Source organism: Hippoglossus stenolepis, chromosome 4 (genome assembly GCF_022539355.2).
Source record: "Hippoglossus stenolepis isolate QCI-W04-F060 chromosome 4, HSTE1.2, whole genome shotgun sequence".
Taxonomy (NCBI): domain Eukaryota; kingdom Metazoa; phylum Chordata; class Actinopteri; order Pleuronectiformes; family Pleuronectidae; genus Hippoglossus; species Hippoglossus stenolepis.
Window position 1 is genome coordinate 16,978,280 of NC_061486.1, and position 21,324 is coordinate 16,999,603.

General features: G+C 41.8%; 1 protein-coding gene across 5 annotated transcripts in view; it reads left to right on the forward strand.

The window, feature by feature from the left end:
* The window catches only part of gria4a (glutamate receptor, ionotropic, AMPA 4a), a 107,657-nt gene that overhangs the window by 40,734 nt on the left and 45,599 nt on the right, over positions 1-21,324 (forward strand). For all 5 annotated transcript variants that reach the window (XM_035154782.2, XM_035154783.2, XM_035154785.2 and 2 more), the window contains exons 3-9: positions 5,164-5,403; positions 8,423-8,475; positions 8,700-8,831; positions 12,554-12,607; positions 13,396-13,554; positions 19,190-19,357; positions 20,728-20,832. In XM_035154782.2, the coding sequence (XP_035010673.1) occupies positions 5,164-5,403; positions 8,423-8,475; positions 8,700-8,831; positions 12,554-12,607; positions 13,396-13,554; positions 19,190-19,357; positions 20,728-20,832 (911 nt within the window). The remainder of the gene's footprint in view (positions 1-5,163; positions 5,404-8,422; positions 8,476-8,699; positions 8,832-12,553; positions 12,608-13,395; positions 13,555-19,189; positions 19,358-20,727; positions 20,833-21,324) is intronic.

Sequence of the window (21,324 nt, forward strand, 5' to 3'; positions counted from 1 at the left end):
GCTGTCACTTTTGTGTTCATTTCTTTAAGAGTGGATTTGGACTGTATACACTTGCTTCATGTGCTTCTGACCATGTGCTTAGGTTTTTAGGATAGAGCACTGTAAGTAATTTAATTGTCTACATTCTTTCATGTTAGCGCAATGGTTGCAAAAGTCACATTTGTAAGTAAACTTTAAATGTCGATGAAGCCATGTCGATTTTTTATTCTACGTAAGAAGATGTCTTGGTTCTAAGAGGTCCTGTAATGTAGGGGCCCTCTGGAAAGACATTTTGGGAGGTGTGGGAAAACACTTCTCTAAGAACTGAGTTACTCTTGATGAGATTCCAGTTTGAGTTTAGTATCCTTTTCAAAGGGTTTTACACACCTAGAGAGTATATACTTCTGTGAGAAAGTAAACCTGGGGATTTTTATTTTATTATTTTTAATAACTTTGCTTTTCTGTAAGCATGCTGGACAGTTTGTGTTTGATTCTGTTCAAATAGTCTGACAGAGTTATCGCCTGCTTTTCACACTCTTGATCTGTGTCAAAAATACTTTGAAGATGTTAGAATTGGCCAAAAGCTGTATTATTTTTCAGCCAACTGGCGATGGAATGCGAAATGATCCACATTCAGCACTGTGTATTTTTTGTCAGTTTGCTTCCTATACACTGGGGTATGAAGCTAAGCATCCCCCTCATTAGGAATAGTACATTCTGGGAGATTCATATAAATTTAAGAATATTCGGCTTACACTTATTATTTCTGTGGTTGGTTTTCAAGAAGCAATAAAACAGTTCTTCCTCAGAACCAGTCCTAATCAATAAAATATAGTCAATATTCCACCCCCACCATTTTTATCTGATATTTATCACTACATTTATTTTGGAAAACGAAATTCTTTTACCCATAAGCCTAAGAAAAGGCTAGCATAATAAGCAGCAAAACACATCGCCATAACAGTATCCCATTCTGTCCATTCTGCAGTGAGCTGAACAATAAACTAAAGACGAGGCAACAAGCCTATATCATTTTAATATTTATGGTCCACGTTTGTATGAATTTTATTATGAAATAGCCATCTGACTAAAATCTTTTTAACTTTGTGAAGATTGCTTTGATCTGTCTTGGCTTGAGACAAACAATCTCACCCGTTCTTAAATGCTCCATTGCAGCTTTTTTTGTGAAGTGTGAAGGTCTGAAATTTTAAACAAGCTTAAACTAAATAAACATGGGCTACTTCTCTATAAGTTACTACTGTGTATAGTTTAAATGTGAAATGCCAGTGTAAAGCACTTGGCAATGACTGTATCACTAATAATGTCGATCATAAAGCATATTAATGGCTTTTACCCTCCTTCATCCTTGGTCTGTGCTACACTGTTGGTCACCCTGAGCAATACCAGGACAAATATACAAAAAGTCTGAAAGTTGGTGTGTGTGTGTGTGTGTAGGGGGGGATTATGCTTGTTTTGTGTGTTCAGAATGTGTGACAATATCTGTATCTGTAAATATGCAACCTTTTATGTTGTGCTGCTGTTTAGTAACAATGAAATCAGGAGCAGGTTTATCTGTGAGCATCTGTTCTTGCTGTCACATGAAAATAACACCAGAGAAGCAATTAAAGAACTAAGAAATCAGTCTGTAAAGTATTGTATAACTTAAGCAACACATTTTCTTCCCCATTATGCAAGTTGGACATAAATCTCAATTTGAAAATAAAGGGGGGTAAAATGTATAAGAGGGCTTTCCAGATGAATATGAAGTGAATCAGCCAGCAGCAGGGGCAGCTGCAGAGGGAGATGCATTAAGGATGCAGGCTGGACATGCTGTGTGGAGTAATGCAGATAAAGACGGGCTGTCTGAGAAAGATTTATGAAGAAGTCTGTGCGAAGACAGAGCAGCTTGACAGACAGAGCGAGCAATTAAGAGCCCGAAAAAAAGACACAAACCTGTACACAAAAAACAATCGAACATATGGAGATGCTGAGAGAACAAGCGAGAGGAGGCAGTGAAGGGTAGAGGTAGAGGTTGTCCCTGGAGATCTATTGTGTCCGATGCTTTTACTGTGGCGATGATGCACCATGCCGCCGGTCCACTCCTCTCATTAAAGCTTTATGAAGCAAGCTTAGCGCACGTTTTATTACAATGACGCCACTGCCTGGCAAATTCAGAGCCTTGCGGCGGTGACGGCGGTGGAGGGTGTTGCGGAGAAACAAGCCCGTCGAGAGGTGCATCAGACAGAGAAACAAGGGAGATGAACAAGTCAGAGAGGCAAAGGCAGGATCAGAAGGCAGAGATAGAAAATAAGGGAATAAGGGAGTGAAGAGGCGGGGGACAGGGGGAGGCAGCGACGAAAGAACAAGCGGATAAATGAAGAACAAGACGTACATAGAGATTTTTGTTATGTGCTCTGGGCCTGTGTACTGTTGCAGATGGCTGTTTAAAAATAGAATGGTTGGGGATTAAGGCTGTCAATATTTCCTTTAGTTGTGATGGAGGCCCAGGAGGTGGGTGAGAAATACAATTTGCAGACAGTGATGTCACAAACTGCATCTAGGCCAGACGTTTTAGTTTAAAAAGTTAAAAGAATACGTCAAAGTCAAAAGTTGGCATTGGAGCAGCACATTAGACTGTTCCCCAGAATGTCAGTTCACATGTGTAATGCTTTTTGCTTCCTTCGATTTTTGCTCCATTCCCCAGAACAGCTGATCCCGCAAACACAACTTAATTTAAATCAAGTGAATTGCATTTTCCATGACACTGTTGTCAAAGAAATTCAATTGTATGTTGATTTTCTTTTTGTCCTTAGACAGTTTAATGACATAATTTCTCTCAGCCAAGAGGCGTCTTTTCTTCTCCAGTAAGCTGCCATCGTGAATAAATGCCAAGTATAATTATTCCTGCGTGTTTCCGCTGTTTGCTACAAGTGTCGTCATTTCCCTGTTATTTTGATTTTAGATAAACGTTCGCCTCTCACCTTCTGAGCACTAAATTATAACGTCAGCTCCAATGATGCAGTGTAAACATCTTTGTGCATGCTGGAGTGTTCTGGTGTCTCAGTTGAATATAGCACCTGTCATTAAGTAGTTTATCACACGCAGTCTCATCTCAATAACCATCTTTCCATCTTGTTGTGTTGGTTTATGCTCTGAAGTGTCAAATAAAAGCGGGAAAAGCCATAAAAAAAAAATCATCTCTGAGGACACTAAGTACGTTGACTTTGAGGACACCGTGACTCAGCTCCTTCTGAATGACGCATGCTAAGTGCATAGTATGCTAGTACTCTGAATTGAAGACATTTAGCTCCTGTCATAATCAGAGACTAAATCCCTGCCTTATCGCTTCCTGGGTGCAGAGGCCTCGACTTTGTTTAATTGCCACAAGCCGAACCGTCAAAAGCTGCATCTCCCTCAGTGTTTAGCCCCGCGGAGGCTTATAGCTGACAATGGAATTACTCTGAGTCCCACGAGGAGGGAGAGAGGGAGGATGAGGATGAGGATGAGGAAAAGGAGGCAGTCGTAACGGAGGAGACGCAGAAATGTGGATGGTGGGAGCAGAAAGAGTAGGGATGGATGCAGAGTCTTCCCCTGAAAACGAGAAGCGAGAGAGGAAATGGCCTGAAATGAGGTGATTCACAAGAGAGAGGGAGAAAGAGAGAAAAGGTTAAGCTGTGATTCCCAGGCTGTTGCCCAAAGCAATGTCTGTCTTAATGGTTACGCCAGTGTGAGATATTACATGTGGGCCGGACGGTGAACTATGACGCAGGAGAGGAATCACACTCAAAACATACCTGTCTGAAAGAATCTCGCTGAAAGGATGAATGGAGGGGTGGGAATAACAGGATGAAAGAGCATGGAGGCTAACAAAGAGATGCTGTGAAATGAAAAATGTCATTTGCTTAATTCTTGGAAAGTTTTGTGCACATTTTGGTTGATTTACCAGCTTTTTTTCCCCTTTTATTTTTTGTTCAAACACATTTTGGGTGAACCAGTGCAGATAAATGTCAAACCAAAGCAGCCGACAATTTTTGTTGAAGTAAGATAGTGCAGGACGTCAGTGCCTCTCTGTCATGGATGAAAGCTTCAGGGTGTTTGAAGACTGAGTTGCAATGTTGCTGTGGAAATGACCGGAGCTCGCAACTCAGTCAAGGGTTTTTTATCTTTTTGTGTGTGTGGGTGTGTGCGTGCGTATGTGTGTGTGTGTCCATGCATAGATGAATCTTAAGGATGTTAAACTTTAAGCAGGTGGGGTTATTTGACTGTAATTTCCTTCACAGCTGTATAAGCAGCCGTGCCAGTTTTGGCCAGTGGGAATGATTTTATGCTACTAAGAAAAATTTTAAATTGCTTGCCGTGGGCTCGAAGTATAGTTCTACTGTAGACTGTGTATAAAGATGGACGACACGTCTGCACTTCCTCCCACTATCTAGAAATGAAGCTGAAATGTTGCGGGTCGAAAGCTGCCTTCTTGCAAATTTACAGCCTGAGTCTTACTGTGGGGATCTGGAGATGGATCCGCAGTATCGAGATACACCCACTTGACCAATCGCTAGTCGGTCTCAGCTGTCAATCTTGGCGTTACACCCTGTTTTTGTATCATCGTATAACTATTTAAAATCACCTTTACTGGAAAAATTTGCATTTGAACAAACATCAGTAAATGACAGACGCCATTCAAATTTGTGACATGTATTTTGGATTTATTCTGCTCCATGTCCCTTCCACTAACATGGAGGAGGCAGGCTTCAAGACCTATAATGCAGCCAACCACCAGGTGGCGATTGAGACGCTTTGGCTTCACTCTTGTGGTGCTGACATGTCGTCCATCTTTATATGCAGTCCATGATTTCTCCACATCTGCGTGCAAATGTGTGGGCTCATGCTTCATACCTACATATGAGTTTTATTGTTTCGGATAAAATATAAGTTGTCTTGTTTGTGGGTCTAATTTGGAATGAAATGTTAAAGCTGACACATGGTGGAGCTGTCATTCATGTCAAGTGGTTGACATGTTTAACCAGATTCCACAGATAAAAGGAGTCATTTACAAATTCAATACAAAGCTTCGAAAAACTTTAGATGTCTGCTTCTGATTTACTTTAATTGAATCTCCTTTTTTTTTTTCTTCTTCCATCCTGATCCCTCTATCTCCAACACCATCTCTCCTCGTCCCCACATCAGTCTGTTCTCAGTATTCAAGGGGGGTATTTGCCATCTTCGGCCTTTACGACAAGCGCTCGGTGAACACGCTGACGTCGTTCTGTGGGGCCCTGCACATCAGCCTGGTGACACCCAGCTTCCCCACCGAAGGAGAGGGCCAGTTCACCCTGCAGCTCCGGCCGTCCATCAGAGGGGCTTTGCTCTCACTGCTGGACCACTACGACTGGAGCCGCTTTGTCTTCCTCTACGACACAGACAGAGGTAAATTCATATTTTATCAAAGAGCTGCTGATACAGAATTAAAATGCCGAAGAATTTGACTGCTTTGCACCCAAGGCTAGGCTTATAAAGATCCAGTGAATCCAACTGAGGCTGGTTGGTCCTTAAATTATATAAAAGTGCCAAATTAAAAAAATATGTTATGCTGCCTGTCCGTATGAGAAGAGATACGACCATTTCAAACGATGAAGCCATCACTGCCCATAAACTTTCACGCATCTTTTATGCTTGCGTACATGCAAGCAATACATCAACTAGAGGTCAGCATTGAGTCAAGAGTTTCAGACAACAACATACATGACGATGGTAAAGGAGGATGCGATAATGTACCTTTATTTAGATGCCTGTAGTTTTCTTACCCACTCTCCTCAAAAGGTTCTGCCATAGTAATAATTTTTTCCTCGTGTACTATGGCCGTCTCGCTTGAACTATTAGCTACACTGCCCCCCCAACAATTTACGATGGTACTGCTCCGTTTTGTCTGTTCCATCCATATCCATTAGCTTTCGGAAGACATGCACAAATACAGACAAAATAAACGCAGAACACAAGGCTCTGCTCATTTCCATATAGTTATCTAATGTTGAGCCTAAATGAGCCTTTAATCAGTGAGTTCTGTGGCCGAGGGACAGAAATGCATGAGTGGAAAAGTTTAACTAGTGTTGTTGTCACTAAGACCTAACCTTAAATTATCTGTTTTCTACCCCATTTCTCTTCCTTGTTGGCTTTAAAGAGAGACGTCAGAGAGGGATTTGGGGGAAATATCCTAAAAGAGGCTGTAATTTAGGGTATTACAGTCTACGGTCATTGTAATCGAACTGTTAAATTGAGTAAAAGTGCAGCAGCATTGTGTTGTGATGGCACTGCCAGAGATTCATGAGCTCTGCTGTGATAACAAGAGCTAACTGGGTAGATCTGCTGTCTTCAATCCCTGGGCCTAAATTCAAAACTCTGTTACAGAAGATTAAAATAGATTTCCAAATTAGTCTGGTTCAAAACACTTTCTTTGCATGAAGAGTTGGCCCTTAATTTGGGCTCGTAGGGAAGCGGCACGCGGAGAACAATATTAGAATATCATCGAGTTGTGATCATCTTGTAAAAAGTCTGTTTCCCAGGGATTGTTTTGGCCTTGATTTAACTCCCAAATGAAGCCTTGTTTTCTCACAGATTAAAACACAAAGGCAAGAGCTGCAATATTTCCTGATGGAAAGATACAGCTGCAGAAACAAAGGTGTAATTTGGCACTTTTTAGTGAGAATCTTGGGGTCGGCCTCAACTCGTATAGTTTTAACCTGCCTTTCATTTAACTATCCCACGTACCATGTGAGGCAGGCACAGCTGAGTCTCAGCCTCTAACTGCTCTCATGGGAATTCTTGGCACGTTATCTCTCTCTCTTAGTTTCTCCATCCCCCCCACACACACACACACACACACACACACACACACACCCCATCTCTCTCTCTCTTCTCTCTCTGCCACGCACATATGCAGACACACAAACAGAGTCTAATTTCCAGCCACAGGGAGAGACACACAGGTCAAACATGACGCAGCGTCCCCAGACCACAGAATAGTGGCGTGTCCGGGAATCAGTGAGCAGCACAGTGTATGTGTGTGTGTGTGTGTGTGTGTGTGTGTGTGTGTGTGTGTGTGTGTGTGTGTGTGTGTGTGTGTAGTTCAGTGTGCTTTGTCTGTGCCTCTGCCAGCCTCCCTCTGGTCCAGGTTGTCTGGGTTAGTACCCAGGGGGGAGACGAGGGAGCAAGAGAAGGAGAGAGGGGGAGCAAGGGAGACAGGTAAGGTGAGCGGAGCTGGTGGAACTGCCAAAAGGAGAGGAAGTAAAGACAGCATGCGAAACGAAGGGAGGAGGAGACAAGCAAGGTGGAGGGGGGATGAGACAAGAAGAGGAGATTGGAAAGGTAGATGGGAGGCAGTGAAGGGGGAGAAAGGGTGAAATTACAGAAAGGGGGAGAAAGAGGACAGACAGGATCACAAACCTCTGGGGATATACAGTCGTGTATAGCAGGGAGAGGAAGAAGATTGAGAGAAAGGGGGGGAAAAGAAAAAGGAGAAGGGAAATGGAGCGAAGGACGGATGCATAGAGTTTGGGCTGTGCTCACCCGTGACTTGGCCGAGGCAGGGCCCTTCATTATAGGCTCCCATCAGGCCCCGCTGCCGGTAATGTGGTGGAAAATGGGCAGTAACTTTGTGATCTGTTTTATGCTCCCTGCTCTGCTGTGCTCCACACACACACACACACACACACACACACACACACACACACACACACACACACACACACATATACATATCCAGATGTGCATAAATTCACATCCAGTAGATAAATGTATGTGCGTGCCTGAATGAATGTAAGCACAGATGGTACAAACAAAACACATAAACAGCTCACCGGCAAGTTCAACCCTTGACACAAATACAGTCATTTAAACTTGTGTATTTTATCACTGGGAAGACTGGGAAGGTAAAAACACAATCACACAACACAAAGAATAACAGGCTCCAATTCTTTACTATGTCAAACACAATAAAACACACATCCACTTCCACACCATGATTACTGAGGCTTCAGATGTGCTCTTTGCTTCATTTTGTACTGTTGCACTGTGTGTGTGAGAGAGAGATATTGTGTTGTTGTACACGTGTGTCACTGTGTTTTATGCAGACGTTTGCTCTGTCGATCTGGGAATTTCTCTTCACGCGGATGTGACTTTGGGTGAATTGTGACATTTTATGTCCTTTTTATCCAATTCGCATAATATCTCATGGCGCATGTTTCGGATTACAATCATTATTGTGATAAAAAAATACACTGTGTGCCAATACTATGAATAAATAATGCTGTAATAGTGAGTTATCTTTCATTGTCATATTTTTCCCCCTTGATTTGACCTATAAATCCTCTCTGGCCCAATATAGCCTTCACCTAGTACAGCACTAACTCTTTCTTTCTCTTTTTCTCTTCCTTTCTTCCCTGTTGTCTAGGTTATGCAATACTGCAGGCAATTATGGAGAGAGCAGGGCAGAACGGATGGCAGGTCAGGACACACACAAACACGTGCATTTTTGGAAACAGACCAAACAAACACAAAATCGCTCATAATCTCCTGCAGCATACATATGCAATTGACCCAAACCACACACGCTGCATACACATTATTCCATTTAGTTTTTTGTGGTTGCTTGCTCGCATTGCTGTATTCCTACATGCCGTTTGCATGTATATGTATATACACGCATTCATTCATGTATGTTCACTCAGGTGAGCGCAATCTGTGTGGAGAGTTTCAATGAGGCAGCGTATCGCCGGCTCCTCGAGGACCTGGATCGACGTCAAGAGAGGAAATATGTCATCGATCTGGAGCCTGAGAGACTACAGAACATCCTAGAACAGGTAATGGTGTAAAAATATTAACCAAGCTAAGTTAGCTCACAACGTTAACCATACAGCTGCAATCTAATTTCCATGTGACACAATTTTTTTTGTCAAAATAACAATTCAGCTTTAATACATCAAACAGTGGGACAAAAGCAATAGTTTAACTACATCCATCTGATCATTGTTTTAAGTGCTAACAAACAAACCATTGATCCTCACATTCAAACCTATGCCCAAGAACCCAGAAAAACCCACAGGGGTTCAAACCCAGAACACTCTGTGAGGAGACAGTGCCAACCACTGCACCACTGTGCCGCCTGTAACTATATCACGCTGTTAATGCTTGCTATAGTGGTAGTACTTTCACTTAAGGAGTATTTTACAATGTTGTAGTGGTACTTGCACCACTTATATAAACAATGCCAATCAATCAAACAAAGAAAAGACATGGTTGAAATTAATTAAAAGCAAAACCATAAGAATATGTAATATAATCAGAGTTTGTTCTAAATCTTTGGTGCATAACTACACCTCAATCAAAATGAAGAGGCCCAAACTGATTGATATTTAAATCAGGTACAGATGATTAGTTTTCATTAACTGATAAGAGCAGGAAACGTCAAGCTTCCTCCACTTGGTTCTGGCAAAAAAAACTCCCCACTTCTTATTACTGATACGAATATGTTAGTGTTTCTTATTCTTATTAAATAAGACATTAGAAAATGTTATTTCAATATTCTTTCAGTATTTTTACCATAACTTCATGAATGTTCCAAATGAATCAGGTGGGAGTTGTAGCTCCTCAAAAGATTCACAGAAAGGCAGCATTGCATGAAAGCGTTCATAGACTGTCTGTACTGTTCACTCAAAAAGACCCAGTGAAGAAGGTGTGGCGCACTGGAGGCGAGCCTGCAGCAGGAACTGGCTCAGAGAGAACAAAAAGAGCAGCAGGATGAGATTCAAAAGCAACTAGAGGAGATCAAGAATTGACCGAAATGCATCGGCTATCATCAGCTTTTTAATGTATCTGCATTCATATTGGCCAAAATGACCTAAAACACTTGCTAAAGGTGTTGCTGTTTGTGCTCGGACTGTAAACAGTGCACAGTGAATGGAAGGTGCAAACTTGGTCCAGATATCTGGTGTCTACACCTAAAGCCCAAAAATATTGGCTGTTAATTCTTTGTCAAACGATCGGCAGTGGGCTCCGAGATTGCAACCACACAGTGACACATTATTACCACCTTCACCCACAGTCAACCGGCTGTGGTTAGTAATGAACATGAGAGGAGATTTGGTAGCATTTAGAGTCAGTATTATATCACTAATTGTTGTAGTATAGCATTGGTTTGTATTTTCCACTGTGTTACTGGTGCGTGTCTGCCTGCTGTCGGCTCCGGTCAGCGAGCTGCAACACAAGTCCTGATGCTTTCTGACATCTGGAAAGAAAACAAGGTTTGAGATTTCCCCTGCAGTTGTGAAATGAAAAATGTGGCTTCCCCAGCAGCCACATCAGTGTGTTATTGCAGTAAACACACCATACTGTCCACTTCAGATTTTGAGCCCGTATGAACACACACACACACACACACAGCATATGCACACACTCTGACAATTTATGCTTGTCCAAGTTCATTAGATTATCTGTCTTTTTTTGATGGTTAAGGCTCGAGCTCTGACAGGTGCTGCAGATGTGTGTGCATGTGTGTGTGTGTGTGTGTGTTTGTTTGAGTGTGTGTGCCCTTTGACTCAGGTTTCAGTGTGACATCCCATTGGTTCTGCCACCTGTCATAACATCTGATCCTGTCTGCACATCGGACAAACTCAATGTCACAAACATTTACACACATGCAAGAAAACACGTACACACACATGTTCAAGCTTCTATCATTGTGAGGACATTCATTGATTTGAATAATCCCTAAGGATCTAACACTAACTTCAACAATCACAACTACTTAACCCGACTTTAAACCTACTTGGAAACATAACAGCGGTTTGAATGTGTGTCAGAAAGTGGGGACTGGTCAAAACATCCTCACTGTTCCAATGTCTAAAACTCAATCTGGTCCTCACAATGCTGGCACATACAAGCACACACACACACAATGTACCCTGACCTTAACACAGTGTTTTTCTCTAATTGGACAAGACGTCATAACTTTCACCATAAGTCTGAAAATTAAACGTAACCTGATAGACATGCAGACATACACTCATACACACACACAAAAACATTCTAATCATGCAATCATAAAACACTAATACTACTTATACATAAACGTATTAGTACATGCTACAAGCTAGAGACAAACAAGCATGACAATCACACAAACACAGAAGCTTCTGCAGTACATGCACATACAGCTACACAATCACACATCAGCAGCAGCATCCTAGACACAGACTGACAGACTGTTTTTTAATTGGCTTCCGTGGTGACTGAACAGACAGACGGACACACACGCACATCCACGCGCACACACACACACACAAGTGTATACTGAGAGGCGTACAGACACAAACACACACTCCCATCACAGTGGGCTCTGCTGTGCTGGCATTGGCTAGTGTTCCTGCTCTGAGACAGACACTGCTCTGTTTGTCTCGCCCTGCCAGCTGCGATCTGAGTGGATTGGTGTGTGCGTGCATCTGTCTGTATCAGTATATAGCTGTTGATATGTGTGGGTGGAGGAAAGAAAAATCCAACGTGAGGAAGTTATTGATTAGGTTTATGCACCATGTTAATACACAATGCGCCATATTTCACTCTATCCCAACTGTATAACCGGATAAAATGATGAAACCAAAAACATCACCCATTTCAGTTTGACTTCATGATGGCGCCAATGTAACACAAACACAGCAGCAGGAGCAGCACACGAGACAGAGAGGCCGTAGTAATTGTGCTTTACAGGGAGCATGTATTGACAGTGCATGAAGTGGAACAGAAAAGGTGTTAAGGTCAAGGCTGTGTCAAGTGCCACTGACTTCGTGGACTCTTTTATGGTTTTAGTTATCTGAGATTCACCACATACTCACCAGGCTTTAGTGGCAAAGGTTAAAGGGAAACCTGAAAATGTATTTTTCTAAGTGTTCCCCCCCAACAGTATTTGCTAATACATAAGTGTAGATATTTTTATTCTCAATTTGTATTAGACATTGATTGGTTTGTAGACTGGCATCTGACATTGGCACGTTGTCAGTTCGACTATTGTATTCGCAAACTTTTCCGATCAAAGTGAGAAAAGAGAAAACGTTGTTTTTCAGTTTGAATAAGGAGAAAATGAATTGTGACCAGCAAAATTAACATGCTCTTCATTCAAACATATCAATATTAGGTGAAGGCTGCAAGCATTCCTCTGAGCCGCTTCTCCATCTTTCTCTTCTTCTATTGTTGAACGCTGTCTCAACATCCTGCAATTGGTCTGAAAGTGAAGCACTTTAGATATTCCAAGAAACAAATGCATATGAGTCAAAATGGTCCCAACAACCGATGAGGTCACTGCAGGCTCATCTCTACCTCTGCTTTTAATCATGATAACCATATTAACAAAGCAACGGAGCCAGAGATTGGTGCAAATCTCCTTCTTCTGCCCTGTGAATTTCCTACCTTGGACCCTAAAAACTTTAAAACGGCTATTAATTGATCATGAATCCTGAATCTCCGTGGTTTGTTAAACTACATGCATGTCATTGAACTGAACACCATATATCTCTCCCTGTGTTTCTTCCAGGCTGTCAGTGTGGGGAAACATGTGAAAGGTTACCACTACATCATGGCAAACCTGGTAAGAACCCTAAATGTCGTTGCTGTCAGCTGATATTTTGAGATGGATGTGAGACTGTGCTTAAACATGAAATCCGACAGCAGTTGTTTGAATCTAAAAAAGGCTGATAAATATTATAAATGTGAAGCTTTAAACCAACTAGAATCTGCCATGATACAAAGTCAAGACCCTACTTACCCCTGCTGCAACATTGGATTTGTCCTAAAGCTGTAAATTGTTCTTAAGCTCCTAGCAGAAAAAGCAAACCATGTTGCCAAGCACCGTGTTTTTAATATTCCCACCAAATTGCAAATTTCCCTTCTACGTCAGAATTTGCATATTACCATTAGTCTCTCCTTGACAGAGCCTCAGCTGTAGGACACCATGAAACCATGTCAGTAGATGAAGTATTGCTACAACCTTAATCCCTGAAATCTGTTGAACAGCGGGTCGCTCAGGGACTGTGAAAAAAGGGGCCACTGCGCTCAGGCCAAGCTACCCAGGCTCTCAGAGCTTTTAGCAATTAGCATCCATCAACCCAGGATAACCCTCACATGTCTTTACTCCCTGCCTGCCTCTGTCTCTGGCCATTTCCCAAATGGATCCCACTTCACGACTACTTCACTGTGAAGTGTTGCACTGCATGGAGTCACACTCACAGCTGTGCAAGTCACTCCGTATTAAGTAGGGTTATAAATAATCAGGTAAACTGTAACAATATGTGGAGTATGATAACGTCAGCAAAGGGGCACAAACTCTTCTTTCTATCTTTCTTTCTTTTTGTCTCTCTCTCTTTCCTTCTTTCTCAGGGTTTTAAGGACATATCTCTGGAGAGGTTCATGCATGGTGGGGCGAACGTGACTGGTTTCCAGCTGGTGGACTTTGGCAGGCCTATGGTCATTAAATTGATGCAGCGCTGGAACAAACTGGATCAGAGAGAGTACCCTGGATCTGACAGCCCACCTAAGGTGAGAACGCATCCTTGAATGTAAAGATTGTCATTTGGAAGAGCAGTGGTTGCAATATGGACAAATATATTAAGTGCACACACATACACTCATATTTGGTTTGGTGACACGTCTTCTACTCTATGTTCCGTCTTCTTTTACCAAATTCAGTGTCTGTTTTCTTTCATTCTCCATGTCTCTTCCTCTGTCACTTTTGTGTGCTTCTGTTTACCCTCTTTGACTCTGACCTTCTTCTCTGTATCCGTATTTGTCCCTCGTTCCTCCCTCAGCGCACCTCTATTGACTGGCTACTGATCTGCAGCCAACCGCGGTTGATTTGAGAATATATTAACTGGAAATATGTCCAGTCCACCTTCTGATTAAAAATGCATCACAATGCAGCTTTTTGTCCCTTGCTCTCTTGGCTCATGCCCACGTGCATGCAGATATTTTCAGGAGATACACACGACATAGCAACATAAAAATGTGATGATAAGGTCATATTGCATCATTACAGGTGTGACATTTGTCACCCAGGGACCTGTGTTAATGGACCAATCATTATTGTCGGATTCACCTGATGAATTCTCATTAGCAGATGTCAATTGTCCCCTAACATTTACTCAACGTTCTGTATGTTAAATGATGTAGCATTTTGAGAGTGGAAACCCAGTAGACATGTTTAGATACACAAACTCATGGCAAACACAACTGTGAGTGTTTACACCTTTCACAACAGTAAATATATTTGATAAACTGTATTCAAACATTCTTTCCTTATTGCAACCCCACAAGGTTGAGCTTTCCCTTGTGCTTTTTGCAAACAAGGAAACAATGATGAATGATTTAACACGATGACGGGAAACCAGATACCACCAGTGACAACAGCTGCCTCCAAACTGCTGTAGGCTAATTGGTGCTGTGTAAAAACTGAGCTCAGTTAGCCTAGGGCCATCTCATAGCCTCAGGCCAAGTAGAACTAATAATGTGCATTGTGAAAAGCACGGACTTGTCCCTTTTTGCATCAGAGACTGGATTTTGAGCTGTAGCTGCTTTTAGCCATCAATCAAAAATTCTTCAACCAGTGACTCTAGACTGGTGTGCCTTGAAATGAGCTCTTGTGTGCCTGGATAAATAGTTTCATGTAATGAAAATGATCAGTGACCATTTCACTTTCTACACATTTCCTCTGATTGTGCAAGTGGTTGATGTTTGTGTTAGCATACTTAATACATAATCGGGCATCTGTTATCAATAATTGTCCATGTGAAAAGCATTTAATGGTTGCCAGACAACATTGCAAAGCTCATCTTATAAGTAAGATATCCATGTCCAAATAGACCTTAAGCTACTGTCTTAATATTTAGTTTCAATTTCTCGCCTCATTTGTCAAGAAAAAATAAGGAAAGAACTTTTTTGGTATGTCATTACTCTGCCTCAGCTATGTTCCATCAGTGTATTGTGAGATTATTTATAAATCACTGCAAATATCCTGTTGAACTTAACTGAAAACACTTGCAAACTTTTGGACACAGACCAGATATGTACCAAGTTTAGTTTAGTTTTTTTTTTCTAAACTGATACACGAATACACATTCCATGAACCATAAATCTTACTGCATTGTTCATATCAATAACATTGCATGAATATGTATGACCATCCCCCTCTTTTAACTTCCTTTCATTTTACACCAGCATCATCCTCTAATAGTGCAACTTTAAACTTTTGTATCCTCATGATGATGTGACTGATAACTGCCTGATGAACCAAATTTGTATGCATTGTCCATACTTCTGTTTGAATTAAAGGGGACATAGCATGCCCATTTTACCACAAGTTGATATGGTTCCTTGGGGTCTTAATGAAATGTCTGTAACATACTTTGGTCAAAATACCACAAGGATCATTTAAAACAGCACCCTTTTTACCCTGTATAAAACAGCCCTCCACAGAGTGACCTGTTTTGAGTGCCTGTTCCTTTAAATGCTAATGAGCCAGCTCCCCCTCCCCTCTCCCCCTGATTTTAAACGATATAAATTACATATTTTATATGATATAAATTATCAAATATGCATCCCATACTTTGTATTCCCCTTCTGTTGTCCTGGAGTTTTAATTTTCCCAATCACATAATTAAATGTCCCCCTCTGCCCATCCACTACAAGCACACAAGCAGACAGACAGAGAGAAAGAGAGGGGTGGGGGCTATGAAGACCATCATTTACCCCGAACCCCGACATTCAACGGGTACAACAACAAGCGGAGAAAGCAGAATCGCGGGCTGACCTTATATATACAGTCTATGGGGCTGACCAGCGGAGAAATGCACGCCCTGCGTGAACAGCCAGGCGGCTGCGGCTGAGAACGGCGCTGCGCTGCCTCACAGCGGCGCTTCCGCGTCCGGTAAAACCGGCGTAACGAGTGGGGGCTCTGTGTGTTTGTGCCAGTGTTACAGTAGTGCTGAACACTGCGGAAGTCTTCCACACTGCTGGCTGTGTGGCGTTGACACAAATTCCAGCTCACGCATGGGAGAGCGAGCGGTCGCTCCCGAGCAGCTGCTGCAGCCTCCCAGTCCCAACGATCCAGACAAATGCCACATGTGAGTGAATCGCAGGCTGACCAGCGCGGAGAAATGCGAGTCCCGTGTGAACAGCCAGGCGGCTGCGTGCTTGGGAACGGCGCTGCGCTGCCTCGCAGCCTTGCTGCCTCCAGTGTAAACCCGGCGTAACGAGTGTGGGGGACGGGGGGGGGGCCAAGGCCATGTAGGGAGACTTCCAGTAACTTGTTACGACACAAAACCCAGGAAGCTCACTCGAGTCACTCAAGCATGACGTTTCTGACTTAGAGGAACCATAACAAAACGCGCCAGTGTTTTTTTCCCAGAGTTTTTGGGTTGGTAGACATGCCAGATACCCACATTAACGTGTAGAAGCACTAACAAAGTGGAATTTGCATGCTATGTCCCCTTTAATAATGGGGGGGACAGTGTCATAATGCAGAATTCCTACATGATTTGAAATAACACAAGTCTAAAGACATGCTAACCGCACTGTGAGGCTTTTCTTAGGTACAGTGATGCTTTGAGCTAACATCACCGTGCTAACATGCTCAAAATGGCAGTGCTAACATGCTAACGTTTAGTTGATATAAGTGCAACTGAGGCTGTCGGGAAAGTAATTAGTTTTGCAGGTTAGGTTTTGGTCATAAATACATTTTGGGGCAAATTCAAACATTGATCTGATAATGATAATAGAAGAAAAGTCAGGAGAATATCTTCTCATGAAGATTCATCCTATAAAAGTGATTACACCCACAGTGTGAAGTATGAAAAGAGGAAATCTGTTTAGACTTGGTGTATTTGAGTTGAACTTGGAGAAAAGGAACTGATCCTAGAAATGTTAAAAAATCCAAGACTGTTTTCTATGGGTTCCAAAGTGTTCCTGTCTCACCCCTGACGGAAACAGAAAACTGTATGATAGTTGGCTCAGTATTCCTATTGTTTTCTCCTCGATTTGAATTCTATAGTCATCATCTGTCAGTCGCTCGCCTAAAGGCTTCTTTAGTTTCAAAGGGGAGAGATGAAAGGAGGATGACATGGTTGCGCAGCCATCCAAAACACGCCTTGTGGGATATAAATCAAGGGATGTCAGTGAGAGAGGGAACTACCTGCAGAGGCATGGAGAGTATCAGCAGAGTTTCTCAGCTGACTTCCCTCTTTCTTTCCATTTTAATCTCGCCACTTGTTTCTGCGGTGATGTGAAGGCGGCCCGCTGTGTGTTTGACTGCCTCTGTCTGTGTGGTGCTGTGTGTGGGGTGGGCGGGGGTGTTGCTGCTGAGTGCGTGGTGCAGCTCCCCGCTGTGCCGTGTCTTCCCGATAATGAATTTGTCAAACAATCCGTCAGGTTCAACACCACTTTTAAGGGTTTCATTAAGGAACAAGGACTGATAGTCTCTTAGCCTTTTCTTTTATTGATCCTCAGTCTGTCTGTCACATTTCAAATACTTAATTTTGTGTGATTTATTCAGAATCACTTCTGATGTGCTACATTCATAAACAAGACTGTGAGATAATGGGTCCCTGGGCACAGACATGTTAAAAGCCACTACAGCCACAAAGAAACTCCTTCCATGGTCGTTCTGCGTCTCTTCCTCATTGTTGGTTTCCTTTATTTTTAGTCATTTTGCAGTTTCAAACAGAGGCACTGCCCATTGTCTGGCAGGCTTGTGCAGCCATTTTGGCTAATGAGGTAGAGTGGGTTGTCCACTCACCAGAGGGTTTGGTGTTCGATCAGCCTGTTTGCCAATGTGTCCTTGGGCAAGACACTGAACTCCATATTGCCCCTGACGGCTGTTCCGTCAGTGTGTGAATGATGTGTGATAGATAGCTGCGTATCAATGCTTGTATGAATGTGTGTGCGAATGGGTGACTGTGCCTTGTAGAGTAAAGCTGGTAAAAACTTCAGAAGATGGAGAACTTCTTCCATCGAATTAGTAATATACATACATTCAGCAGTAGAATGTGTATTTTATATACATAGACATGGAATTAAATTTAACACTCAAGGCCGATAATTGAATAATTGTGTACAAAAATCTATGCTATTTTCATTTACAGATCACAACTTTAAATTGATTTAATAAAAGTAATTTACTGTATTTTTATTTTATGTATTTTTTGGCATAGAGTTTAATAAACAAAAACAGTATGTCAGGATAAAACCAAATGAAGTCATGTTTATAAATCCTGTAATGAATGCAAATTTTATCATCTGTGGGAACTTTCTGATGAAGTGGAGTTTTTCAACAATATTTGACGTTTGATGTCTGACTTTGCCCAGAGACTGTAATTAAAAACTATAACCTGTCTAAAAGGGACACATTTACTGTGATGTTACATTTTCACAAGCTGCCTGCTCGACCTTCACGGGTGTTAACTGTGGAAGTCAAATAAAAGACAGAGTGGTGAGATGGATTAGGGCTCAGGTCAGCATGGCTAATGTGGAGTTAAGGCGGTCTGAGAGCTGCTGCAGTAGTAGAGCTGTTGTCCAAGATTAAACTGGTTCTCTCATAGGCTCACAGTATAGCTGATGCATCAGCATCTTTATCAAACATTGTATCTAAACTGATGAAGCCCTGTAGCTACCGTCATTGAGCAGATCATTTGGACGATTTTTTTTTAATGACACTGACCACAAACACATCATACATATCTTCACAATTTCTTTTGGATTCCAAGATTGTTATGAATCCCTTCTATTAATGTAATCATTTCTGCTGATGCAGTTTGGTTTTTATCAGTAAAGTCTGGGAAAACACTAATCATTTTTAATTATATATATATATACTACAAATATACTAAAAGTTTATTTTCAGTGTATAATTTAAACCTTTATGTAGGTAAACCTCAGCTCGGGATTTATCCTGGGCAAAGTTTGGATCCCATTAAATTTCCACAGGACACTTTTTAATGCTTCTCTCACATTTCAAATATTTTGCACAACCTGAGAACTACAAGTTTGAGGGGATTAATATCTGATATACCATGGACTTGGATTTACAAAGGATTTATTTATTTGCCCGTCACCAATGTTTCAAAACTCGTCAAAATGGTAAACTTTTCTCTTCCTTCTGTCTGTTTTCTCTTCTGTTCTTCAGTATACCTCGTCTCTAACGTACGATGGTGTTCTTGTGATGGCCGAGGCCTTCCGCACCCTGCGCCGTCAGAAAATTGATATCAGTCGCCGTGGCAATGCCGGTGACTGCCTGGCTAATCCAGCAGCTCCCTGGAACCAAGGAATTGATATGGAGCGAGCTCTCAAACAGGTTGGCATGAGTGTGTTGTTTTAAAGTTTAGCATGGACGGCTTGGAAATCACACACACACACACACACACACACACACACACACACACACACACACACTGCAGGGTAGCAGCAAAGTGAGCAGTTCGTGTCTCAAAGCACAAAATCAACCTCTGCAGTATAGTGGTTCTTGCTTTAGATTCCTTATGATTTTTTATCATCAATTTGAATTTAGGCTACATGATTTCCTTTGACATCTGAACATCTTATTTCAGAGAGAGAAACCCACATGATGTTTGACCAGTGATGCGTTAGTAAGAATTACAGCAGGAACAGGTTGGAACAAACAGAGGCCTGACATATGAATGTGACACAACATGTGAATGAAAGGTCTTATATATTTAACACTGATCACTGTATCAAGCACATTTATATTGAGTTATTAAAGTTTCTCTAATTAAACGGGCTCACTGGGACAATGCTAATATACTAAGGAGGTTAAATGTTCACTTTGTTCACTAGCTTGGTTTATCATGTTAGCATGCTAACATTTGCTAATTACTGCAGCCGAGGCCAATGGAAACGTCATCAGATTTGTTGTATTAAGTTTTTTTAAAAAGAGTGCGTGCGTAATATATATGATATGTGACCTGATGATGGAGCTTGATGAAAATGTGAAGTTGATGGAGCTCCCACACACTATACTTGTGGGGACATTGCATTGACGTACAATTTCTTGGACTTGGACGTAACAATAACAATTACCAATAAGCACTGCAGCTACACTGCGAAGACCAAACCAAAATGAGACGGCCTAGTCTACGGAGGATTGTCTTTTGCGCCACCAGCTTGTCACAATGCAATGATGAGGGGAACATTTCATCATATTCTCTTTTTGAAAAGTAGCTTGTCGCCAGCACTCAATGAATCGTGGGGTAAGTTGGCCTGGGAAGAATCCTCCCATTGGATCCTTCATTACTCAGGAATGGGAGGACGCGTTTCTTGCATTTGGAGGAGCCTTTGAAATTGGACAGCCTTGTCGCGCCACTGTGACGCAATCTGTCTTCAAATGCAGCCTCTGAAAGATGCAACCCCTGACCTGGGAGACTTGCTCTAACTTTAACTTAGTTATGATTTTAAGTCTTAAGACTCTTGTTTTGTCCCCTTGTGGAGAACAGAATATATTTTTTCTGACTAATTACTTTTATTACTAGAACTACTACAGCTGACATTCTCACAGGACTCTTCATATTCATATCCTTGATGCTAATTCAAGTAAAAGATTAGAACATTTGTTGATACTTTCTGCAGTAGCCATTCAATTTATTTACATACAGAGTGTTTTGTTTCTATTTTCTCCACTCCTTACTATGACTGTTGTTATAAATCCAGGTGCGCATTCAGGGCCTGACAGGGAACATTCAGTTCGATCACTATGGCCGGAGGGTGAACTACACCATGGACGTGTTTGAATTAAAGAGCAACGGACCACGCAAGGTGAGCACTCCGCATGGATGAGGAATCGATATAAATGACCCTTTGAATTTGTGAGTCTAACACCATCGAAAAACATACCACTTTCAGCCTTTGTAAGACAATTTTGTGATTTCTCAGGAAAGTTACTTTTAACCTCCACTGACAGAACATAGTCGAAACTGACTGTTACTGTGAGAGGATGATTCCTGCAATTTTCAACGTGTGTTTGTGTTGATTTATCCCTCATGATGGTTATTTGTTTAAAAAATGTATACATTTACTGCCCAATTATCCCCATAATTTCGAACAAATAGCTGTGTTAGTGACGTATAAATATCTTTCAATAACACCAATTGCGCCGTCGCAGCTTGTGTTTTAGTAGCTTTTTGGAGAAGCTCCCAGACAGACTGGTGCAACATAAAAAAACTGCAGTGACGTCAATAAGAAAAGTTTCAACATCATCCCTCTTCATAATTGCAAAAAGTATGGAGCTAAATCTCTAGTTTAAAGTGC